The 11,608-nt window shown below is 36.3% G+C and overlaps 1 protein-coding gene across 1 annotated transcript; it reads right to left on the reverse strand.

Moving 5' to 3' along the window:
* Positions 1–742: 742 nt before the first annotated feature.
* Positions 743–11,221, reverse strand: c9h9orf64 (chromosome 9 C9orf64 homolog). Its single transcript, XM_034692992.1, has 7 exons — positions 11,152–11,221; positions 9,341–9,537; positions 8,051–8,198; positions 6,059–6,171; positions 2,304–2,447; positions 1,444–1,639; positions 743–1,360 (listed from the first exon to the last, which is right to left on the reverse strand). The coding sequence occupies exons 2-7, from the start codon at positions 9,527–9,529 to the stop codon at positions 1,131–1,133; spliced, it is 1,020 nt and encodes a 339-aa protein (XP_034548883.1). The 5' UTR covers positions 9,530–9,537; positions 11,152–11,221; the 3' UTR covers positions 743–1,130.
* Between the last annotated feature and the right edge of the window lie 387 nt (positions 11,222–11,608).

The following is an 11,608-nucleotide window of genomic DNA, read 5'->3' on the forward strand; positions in this document are numbered from 1 at the left end:
GCTGGGAATCCATTACTTCTTTATAGAACGCACACAATGATCTTTTGTGGACGGGGTTATGGGAGCAGAGAGTGTTGACAGTGAAATCTCTCTCAGAACTGATGTTTATATCACAACTACCAACAGCAGCTTTAAGTTCCACTTTTCATAGACTAACTCAGTCAAAGCAAGTCTCAGCCTCAGTCAAACTGTGGTTGAATTAAGTTTACCTTCATAAAAGTTGTGTTGACTTTCGATACAATTTATTTAAAAAGGTGTTGATTAAGCTGTATTATCACTTGGGGCCCTATGACTTCAGCATGCAGTGTATGTGAAGTGTCTTGCGTTACTCTTGCTTTAATTTCATCCACACTTTTCTGCATCTTGCTTATTCTGCCACATCCAACATTTGGTGCCTAACACATAATTTGAGCTGAAGAATTTTTTTTCCCGATTAAACTCTGACAACCTAATAAAAATAGACTTTTTAAACCTTGAAGGTAGCACACATTTTTGATGCTTTCAGCTCCAACAGCTGCATTTCTTTGCAACTAAAGATTAAAATGGTCTAGTTTTCATCATTCAAAACACCTATATTGATTGTTTGGATATGTGACACATTATTTTGTTGCATCTTCATAAATTAGAAGACTTCCCTCGAATTTGCCCTGCTGACATCCCTCTTGATGTTGTGAAACAAAAAAATTCTGGAATATGGGAAATAAATATTAGCAAAAACCCTCACATAAAGAGTGAAGTCATATCTGATTTAAAAAAAAACTTTTATTTTCACTACTAGTGAGAGTCAGTGCATATTTTAAATTATAGCAGATAAAAATATACCTATTGTATTTTTGTATACAGTAATGTTCACTGGTGCCCCGCCCTTTCATGTTAAAGAGCATTTGATAGAGATATTTCACGGAACCAGGAAATGTTTTAATTGATTTCAAAAGGCCAGTCAAGCGGCATTTTCACAGATCAGCCATATTAAAGTCTGACACCTTTTTCAATTTTAGCTGAAGAGCAGCCTACTTAATCGTAAATCTGGCACAGAGTCAGGCCTGGTTGTATCCCAGGGAGAGGCACTGGTGCCAAGGCTGCACACTGTAGAGTGCCACCTACTGTTTGTAACGCTGCCAGCCGGCTTGTCAGTAGTAAATACAGCGTGTGTGGTGTATGGGAATGTGGGCCATCTCTTTGTGGTGCTGTTTGGCATAAGGCCACAGGTAGAAGTCGATGATAGCCGAATTGACACTGCATGTCTGTCCGTCTCTCTGCTGCACCAGCTTACAAAGACGCTCTTTGATCAACTCCACAGACCAGATCGAACAACCTCGAATCTCGACTTCTCTTCTGTCTCCTGAACTCAGAATCTCTCCTGAGAGACACATAACATAGAGCAAATAACTGATACAGCTCTTAATAATCAGAGAAACACCAGCACACAGACTTCTGTCTCACCGTTCTTGAGTGCCAGCGTTAGTGTATCAGAGTATCGTAGTGCTCCGAGGTACACGAGAGCCTGTGGGACCCGGTAGTCTGCAAACATGGTGAGCACATCCATGTTGATGATGTCTTCTTCTCCTCTGGCTGCCATGACGCCCCAGAAATCTGCCACCAGGATCTGAGCTCGCTTGTAGAGTGAGATTCTTCTCCCCTGAAACAAATGCTCTGCTTATGCTGTGTGGGCCGTCCGATCGTCTGTTCAGTTGTTCTTATGTCACTGATTTAATACTAGACAGACATTCATAGACTAAGATAATGTGATGGTAACAAAGCATGCATAAGGAGTATAACTTAAACCAACTATGACTGTATAAAATGATGAGCATATCAGCATCCTGCCACTCTGCGTGTGTCCAGGAGATGGACCTCTCGCATCACAATTGATCTCAAATTCTTTAAATGCACATTAATGCCAAGTCATATACTCTCTATGTACATTGAATATGTTTCATAGATTTTTCTAGTTTTTATAAGTCCACACATTCAGTTCTCTGTAAACTCTGAAAGCTGTGGAACAGAGCAAACCATAACTTTACCTAAAGGGATATTTTTATGGATATTTTTGTGTGTGTTGATTTTATAAACTTATAAAGGACAGCTTCCTAAAAGAGTGAGTTTTAGGTATAAAAATGTTTTAGTCTTAATATATGTTGTTTGTAAAAAAAATGATCTTACCAATTTCAGTTTTTAGACTCAATCATTAAAGTCATTGGGGAAGATTTCTTTACGCAAACACTGAATACAAATATAGTAAAACAAAACAACACCACACATGAAATATTTTACAGTTTTTTTCTAACTTCTCTCACTCTAACCTTGTATGTAGCCTCATCCCTGTAGGATGGGATCTTCTCAACAATGAGCTCCACCATCTTCCCGGCGTCATTCCCAGCTTTGCTGATAAAACTCCGAAAGCTTCCTCCATTTTCCAGAAGTACACGTCCCCCTTCTGTTAGCACCTTGTTGGATAGAATTAGACTTTTGTCTTGCGTGGGAAATCGATTTTTTTCCGTTCAAATTAGTTATAAGGAGAAAAAAAAAAGAGATTTCAAATATACATACATACATACATACATATATATGTGTATATATATATATATATATATATATATATATATATATATGTATGGCAAGCCGTTCAGGAAATAATATATTGAATGAAAGTCTGAATATATTGAATGAAACTCGATATATATGGAATGAAGTCTGAATATATGGAATGAAACTTGATATATATGGAATGAAGTCTGAATATATTGAATGAAAGCTTAAATAAGTACTCTGAACACCACTTCTAATCGTATTGTTTTATTGTCATCAAAGAGAACTCATCTTTTATTAATGTCTCTCTGAAAATAACCTTTTGCACTTCTTTTTAGTGTTTCTGAGGGGACACATTTTCCTCTACCTCTGTAACCTGTGGTAATTTGGTCGTACTTTTTCATTACACTCACTCACTGTCAGATGATGCACACAGGTATGAGCTCCACCTGTTAACATTGAACAGGATGCTACATTATCACAAGTCATAACAAAAGTTAGCTAGCGAACTAGAGGACTGAACCACCTGAATAAAGAAGGGGCAATATCTTTAGCCTTTGTAGAAGTGTGTATAACCTGTGATATTTAATATTTTCGTATTTTCACTTGTTTACTACCCTCCTAAATGCTTCTGCAGCCCACTGCTTCGTGTTCCTCTCGTCTCTATGTGCAGACGGTCCGATCATCACTTTTGGATGAAACCAACTTAATAGAGAGGAGGGGTGGGTTCCTTTTTCCTATACGGATTGACTTAACAGCACATGCATTACCCAAGGGGTTGATAACCCCTTCATTAATTATGTTGAAATGCTGAGCATTTCAACATATTGTTATTCCTAAACTTTAAACTTATTATTATTTTTCCACTTCCGTGACCGCTTTCACAGCCTTCAAATTTTGTCCGATTTTCACCGTTCAACTTTTCAACTATTCAGCTTCTTCGCCATTTGCAGGCTATTACTTTTCACATATTCAACCCTCATACTTTTTTAATTATTCAACATTATTTAACTTTTTTTCAACATTGAAACAGATGGGAGAATTCAGCAAATTTGCCTTTCACTCATGCAACTTTGAGATTCTACAGCTTCAGCATACTTCAACTTACAGCCTTCATCTTTGCATTAAAATGTTCACATATCTTTCAGCTATTAATGTTGTATTCAACATTTTTCTGTATCTTTTACAGTTTTTAATATTTTACAGCTTAAATGACATAAAGTTTTTGAAGCTTTTCAAACTTTAACATTGGTGTGTATGGCGGTATGAAATCTTCTCAGAGCACGTGATGTCATCAGTCAGAGGGTGAAGCCTGCTGATGAGATCTTTGAAATTCTCCAAACAAACTGCCATAAAATCCAAACAATTCACTCCACATACACAAATAAGACATCAAAACGTTCCCTGTCTTCTCCTGCTTCTGTCAAAGAGGTAACCAAAGCAAAATATTTCACCGTTGAGCCAGCAGGTCACCAACTGTCAGAGAAAGTCTCTCTGCTCGGCCATCTACTGTAATGTTAAATATTTTTGGAGGGGAGCAAAAGTTTCACTTTTCTTAACTCGCTGCCCTGACTATATTTCTGACTGTACAGACATGAAAAACACATCACTGTGTTCATCAGAGTCTTGTGACGCTTACGGTTTGATCCTTTCTCTGATAGCTATTACGGTTATCGCACAGTGTGGACATATGTAGACCTAACTTTTCCTCATGAATCCCATTCTTAATCAACTGTCACACAGCAGTCACACAGCTGGTCCCATCACCATGGCAATGGCTAATGACAGTTGGAGACACAGGTGTTTCAGATGACCTCATCAGTGCTGACTGACACAAAGACACACATGTACACACACACACTCTCTCTCTCTTACACACACACACACACACACACACACACACACACACACACACAGGTGATTCAGATGACCTCATCAGTGAGTGACAAACACAAGCACACACACACACACACACACACACACACACACACACAGGTAATACATTTCCATAGTTTGTCAAGCAGTTTATAGATGCTACTACTTCTAACACTTCGACTTCTTTTTAATTTTTCCGCTTTTTTCACTTCTTCTCCTTTTTCACTTCTTCTCCTTTTTCTAGATTTTACCACTCCTTCACCTTTTTCCACTTCTACATTTTCCACTCCTTCGACTTCTTCTCCTTTTTCCAATCCTTCCACTTCTTCAACTTCCTCTCCTTCTACATTTTCCACTTCTTCCACTTCTTCAACTTCCTCTCCATCTACATTTTCCAATCCTTCCACTTCTTCTACTTCCACTAATTCAACTACTTCTACTACTCTTCCACATGTTCAGCTGTGTTTCACAGCTTTCAGGCTTCAGCTTCAGCATTTCAACGCATTTGCTTTCAGGAAATGCAACCTTTCTAGTTAAAATTGCAGTGAAAACATCTCGTGCCTCCCTCATGGTTGCATTACTAAAAGCTACGTCTAACCGGAAAACAAAATCACACCCCTATGATCACACCCCAGAAAGACAAGATGGCGCAGGCCATACATGACGTGATTTTTCATTCCATATATTCCGAGTTTCATTCCATATATATCGAGTTTCATTCCATATATATCAAGTTTCATTCAATATATTCAGACTTCATTCCATATATATCGAGTTTCATTCCATATATATCGAGTTTCATTCAATATATTCAGACTTCATTCCATATATATCGAGTTTCATTCCATATATATCAAGTTTCATTCAATATATTCAGACTTCATTCCATATATATCGAGTTTCATTCAATATATTCAGACTTCATTCCATATATATCGAGTTTCATTCCATATATTCAGACTTCATTCCATATATATCAAGTTTCATTCCATATATATCAAGTTTCATTCAATATATTCAGACTTCATTCCATATATATCAAGTTTCATTCCATATATATCAAGTTTCATTCCATATATTCAGACTTCATTCCATATATATCAAGTTTCATTCCATATATATCAAGTTTCATTCAATATATTCAGACTTCATTCCATATATATCGAGTTTCATTCCATATATATCAAGTTTCATTCAATATATTCAGACTTTCAATCCATATATTCAGACTTCATTCCATATATATTAATTTCCTGAACGGCTTGCCATATATATGTATATATATATATATATATATATATATATATATATATATATATATATATATATATATATATATATATATATATATGTATGTATGTATGTATGTACATATATATACATATATATATACATATATATACATATACACATATATATACATATACATATGAAGACTTTTCCAGAAAGATGAGATGATACGATGTGTTTTTCTCACCACTTCTGTGTGTCTTTGGATTGAAAAATGCCTCCCTGTTCCATGCCATCAGTAAGGTGTATGAACTATTGAACTATTGTACTATATGCTTTTGCAGATTGTTAACTCCTTTGTACTAATAACAAGTACTATCAAATATACTCTCTAAGGGAGCTGTGATCATTAGGATGTATGTACCTGGTGACGCTCCTGAAGTATGGGCATGGCTGTTTCATTGTCTGATCGTAGGACGTGTCCCAACTCCTCCACACTCATCTTAGAGAAGTACTTTGGATCAGTGATGGGAATACCTGTTGGCAGTATTGGAACAATACATTAGTAGAAGAACAAGAACCAGAGTCATATCTAAATTTTAAGAAACATGTAAAAAATGTCTGCAGAAATGTAAGAGCCAGCCTTATGAACTTTAGAAATTTCAGGCATCAGTTACCTTTGGCCGCTGCTAAACTGTACATGCACTCAATGATTCTTTTTTTCATTTATCTTATTGTGTCACAAGCTGGTCTAAGGCTGGAGCAACCACTCTAAAACCATTATACACCCTCTACAAACAACCACTGAAAACTCTGGATAAAAAAACAGGGAACTACCACCACTGTAACATCATTATGAAATATAACTTAATGACCTTTGACAGTTTTCTTTGTTATGCAGATATGTGTCTGATGTGTAAACTAACTCATGATCAGGCCCCACCACCACTTAAACAATGTGTAACTTAGGAAGACTGCATTTGGACAGTCTGCATTTTCAGTCAGAGCAGCAGGAAAATGGAACTCAATCCCAACCCACGTTAGAGACTGTACAAGCCTCAGTGTTTTTAAAAGTAAATTGAAATTATAGCTCAAGGAAAAACAATCATGTGATCACTGAGTTAATCCTCTGAATGCATCAAACTAGAGACAATGAAATGTAATTTTAAATGTGTTGTTATTAGTGATGTTATTAGTAGTCTATGTATTGTTTTAAATGCTAGTATGTTTTTATCATTTGTATTGTACACTCTTTTACATCGTCCTGCCCAGGGACCACAGATGAAAATTATATTTTAAAAAAAAATTATATTAAATCATAGCTAACTCTGGCTTGACAAGTTTTTGTTTTGCATGGCCCCTGTCAAATAAACTAATAGATTTATTTTTTTTAAGTCTAAAAAGGCCTGCATTTAAAATATTTCAAAACATTGATATGAATCTTGAATAACTTCTATCACAACAATTACATGCAGGAGTGTTTTAGTATTTAGTTAATAAAGGCAAGCGATGCATTATCTTAAATAGGCTTGTTGTGTGTTTTTTTAAATATATAAAATATCACATAGCACAGCTACAGGTACATACAGGAGTAATTTAACAGTACTTGTATTTGAGAGGACAAGATGGACAGCTCGCAGAATTAAACTTCACACAAGAAATACTGTAGATAAAGAGAAACAAAACATTCAAGGCCACCAAGTTATAAAGTTTGAGACTTCTATAAAAGCTTGAATATAACTCCAGTTTCTAACAAGAGACTCCAGAGACATGATTTGTTCTGATCTCACGCTGACACCCCTCAAGATTGTACCTGTGCTATTCCCAGAGAATCTCTTGTAAATTATAAAGGCCACAGCAACCACACATTGAGAGCACTATTCCATATGAGACATAATTGATTCATATCCGGAGTCATTCACGCTAATTATGAGTGATTCAAAGGCGCATGCAGAGCTACAAGCAATTTCCCAGCAGTCCAAGTTCAAGTAAAGGGCACATACACAATAATTGGTAATAGCAGTGCACAACAAAAGCGTACAAAAAATGGGTCATAAAAAGGGCTTATATGAACGTTTTTTTTTTTCTCCCAAGGTAAGCTGCTAAATAAAAGGGTACATTAATATATGAATGGGGCAAAGATGTCAGGAAACACTATCAAAGCATGGCCTTACATTTTCTTTATAATTTTGACACTTCTATGTCCAAAAATGTTTATTATTTAATTTATTTGATGATAAATTTGACAAATATTGCAAAGATACTGACAAGAGACAGCTTTGATGCAGCACCTATGTGTGTGCAGAAATAAGGTCAGCTATGTCTGAGCTTAGTTCATGAAAAACTAAAAAAAAAAAACATAATTAAATTGCAGTTTCAACCCCCCCCCCCCCTTCAGTTCTGCGTGTGCTCTCACCTTCCTCCATGGCCCTGGTGATGGCAGCACAAAGGGTCATGTAGCCCGTGTACGTGGTCCCTTTAAAGGTCACCTCACACTGCTCAGTTTCCTTTTCTGGCCAAAAAGAGAAGTTCATGGTGTCCACCACAAAGACCCAGTTCAAGGCCTGCACAATGAAAAACACACAGCTATCAAGATTGAAGAAAAAAAAAGGTGAAAAGTTTGATCATGCTTTAGTTGAGCTATGGGCAATCAGTTTGTATCAGAATTACAAAGGATTAATACGGGTTTAAACATTTTCTCTTAACTTGTGGACACAGACTATGCTCAAGCTAAAACATTAAATTCACCAGTTACTGTTTTCTATTATTTACCTAACACCTGAGTGAAGCTTCTTAACTGGGATGAAATTATCATTAAAATGTGTGTTTGTATTCCTTTATGCAGCATAAGAAGAAGCACTTCGATAACTTATGTGAAGGTAGAACAACCAAAAGTATTTCCTTACAAAGCAGTAAGTCTTAAATTCAAATTGACATGAGCAAGACAAAGTCAAGTAAAATTTTCTTCTGGTACCAAAAATAAAAGTTCTAATTTTGCTTCTTTCAGAGAGTTATGAAATTAATACGTTTATAATTACACATTTTAAATGCTTAATTCAAGTGAGCAGAATATTGTCTACATCATATCATATGAGTGTGTGTCATATTGTTTTAAACATCTTTCATATCAGCAAAGCAGCTGCTGGTGTCTGATAAGTATAGTGTAGCAAAAAGTTTATTTTCATTTCATATTTTGTGGAGTTAGAGTATAAATGGGAAAGAAAATGCAAATATTTCTGAAAGGTAAAAGTGCCTCATTTTGTACACAAGTACAATACATGAGAAATTGTTCACTACCACTGATTAAAGGTAATTTCACTGAAATTATCAATCTGTTCAAACAGCATCTAAGCATTTCTTGAATAGTTTTCTATTTCTGCTTTTAATCTGGTGGGGTCTATTTTAACTGAAAATTAAGCATAAGTTTTTTTTTTTATATTTACGCAGTATTCTTCTGATATTTTGAAACATTTGGAAAGTAGACTTTAGTAAAAGGCACCAGATCTAAATCTAGCTAAAATTACAGTCATCTTGTACGTGCTCTTAGCATGTTGAAGATATGTAATCTAGGCCTATTGTAATGCCCTTATGTATAATACTGGTTTTAATGTGCACCATCTCCATGAGTTAGTCCACGTTATCATCATAGCCTACAACAGTACTTATGTTATCACTTAAAAAATGAGACTGCTGTTTGTTGACTCCCCTGATCAGAGGTGGGTGCTGGAGCCAGTGGATTTGCTTTCTTCCAGCCACAGGCCGTGAGCTCGTCACTGTGTCGGAGGCCATAGAGCATCTCTGCCACCTTCTGCACTCCCTCCTCTTCCACAAACACATCCTGACTTCGCTCTGCTATGAACTGTCCAGACTCACGGGGAGACAGAGGTGGTTCCATGTCGAAAGCTGTATGAAGAATATGAGCATTTTTATACTGTATACTGGCAGGTTAATGTTTACAAGTTTGTGAAGAAGCCTTGTTATGTCAAATGACTTCAGGTGCAGCCTTTTGGAGCATGCATTAGTGGGTGCAGGGAGGACACGTAAAGCTGGTGCCCTTTACATACTAAAACACCAATATCCTGCAAACATCTCCGGGGAAGTGCCATTTTAAAGATGATCTCCATGCTTTATTAGAGAATTTACAACAAAAAGACATGATTAACATGGGAGAGAAGTAACAAGGCAAGAACATCTGATTCTTAGAATGAAAACCTGAGTTTGAAAAGTAGCTCACATCTATAGCATTTAAGGGCTGGACTCATCATTTCTCAAATCAGCACTGAATTATTAAAAGTAGAGCACATAAACATAAGAAAAATAGCCCTGCAGAAGAGCATCTCTGACCAACCCCATTATTAATACCACAAGAACAAAATTACATCCTTCTCTCACTGCTTCTAAAAGATGCAGCGTCTTTTCTAATGACTGCGTGTTAATGATGTGTGCCCTATAGCAGGGATTCCCAAACTTTTCAGTCCGCGACCCCCAAAATATCGGTGCGAAAGACTCGCAACCCCCACTGTCCCTCAAATAGATTTAATTGGCTTCATTTAGCTGGTCTGCAGAAAATTAGCCTACCTATATGAGCATGTGGCTGTTTCCTGTGCCCTTATGAATGAACCTACTGCTACTGATGCTTTGATAATTACCTGTTCACTAACCCTAAACTTAGGAGTCATCTGGCAAAAAGAAAGGCAGAAACTCATTACATTTTCTATTTTCAAGGTTTTATTTCAAGGTTAGCTACTATTTTTGTCAATATTTTTACTATAATAGGTCAAATTTACTATTTTTAGATAACTTCAACTTTTTTTTGCATTTTTTCAGTATTTCTTTGTTCACCACAAGTTAACAAATTATAAGTAAGTTAAGTACCAACAAAGAGAAGAAAAAAAAAAAATACAAAATATACAAACATAATAATGATGATAAAGGAATAATCAGAATTAAAAGTACAAACCAAAAGTAAGATAAACATAAGAAAACTAGGTAAATAAACTAAAATAAATAATAACAATATTTGAGATAACTTGAAAAAAAACAAAAAACAATCTGGAACATCTCACGACCCCCCAGTGGGTCCCGACGGTCCCGACCCACACTTTGGGAACCCCTGCCCTATAGTACTGATAATAGGCTAATATGACGCAGCATTATAGTGGCCTTATAAATAAAAAATAATTTTACTGCTCTGTCTGTGGTGAGTCACAGGATTTCCAATCCACTCCACAACTGAAAAAAACATTTATTTTTCTTTGTAGCTGTACTGATCATGGTCAATGAGTAACCCCATTACAACACTTAATTGTGTTTCATTATTAACCTGGACCAGAGTGAACACGGTGACTGGCTGTGTATTCGAGGCAATGCTGTATTCAAATAAACTTTCCCCACTTTGTCAACACTACAACGAACATCACTCAGATTTCATAAAACAACTCTCGTTTTTAACAGACTATTTGTTCATAGATCATTCCTTAAATTTGTATCCAGAGACTCAAGTGTTACTCTACTCACCAGCGAATGCAAAGAAAGTTTACTGTACAGTGAGCTCGTGTGTATTTTGGTTCCTCTATCTCATACCTTGATTTCCGGATTTGGACCAATCAGATCCATCGTTTTTTAACTCGTCATATGCCGACGGACCAATCAAAACAAGCAAGGACAGGAAGCCGGAAATAAAATGCAATACCCTTAGAAGAGTATGAAAAGTGTCTGGTATCACCCGTATCACCCCGTAAATGGTATTACTCTTGAATGTGAATGGTTTTGCAATATGTAACGAGCGTCTAGGTGTTTTTGTAAGGAATGCGTACGGTATCCAACGGGCAACACAACAAATTACACACAATTGCAGTTTTTAAAAATGAAGACTCCACGTCAAATTGTTGTATGTAATAATATGTAAAGCCTGTGACTGTACATGAAGAACGTGTCAATGTTAGGTCCACCGTTATTATTCCAGTTCCTTGGA

The sequence above is a fragment of the Notolabrus celidotus genome, chromosome 9 (genome assembly GCF_009762535.1).
Source record: "Notolabrus celidotus isolate fNotCel1 chromosome 9, fNotCel1.pri, whole genome shotgun sequence".
Lineage (NCBI taxonomy): Eukaryota > Metazoa > Chordata > Actinopteri > Labriformes > Labridae > Notolabrus > Notolabrus celidotus.

Coding starts and splice junctions, on each gene's coding strand:
- c9h9orf64 (XM_034692992.1), bottom strand. CDS start 9,529: ATGGAACCACCTCTGTCTCCCCGTGAGTCTGGACAGTTCATAGCAGAG. Junction 6,172..8,050: donor CACCAGGGCCATGGAGGAAG/GTGAGAGCACAC, acceptor TACTGCCAACAG/GTATTCCCATCACTGATCCA. Junction 2,448..6,058: donor TACTTCAGGAGCGTCACCAG/GTACATACATCC, acceptor CTATCCAACAAG/GTGCTAACAGAAGGGGGACG.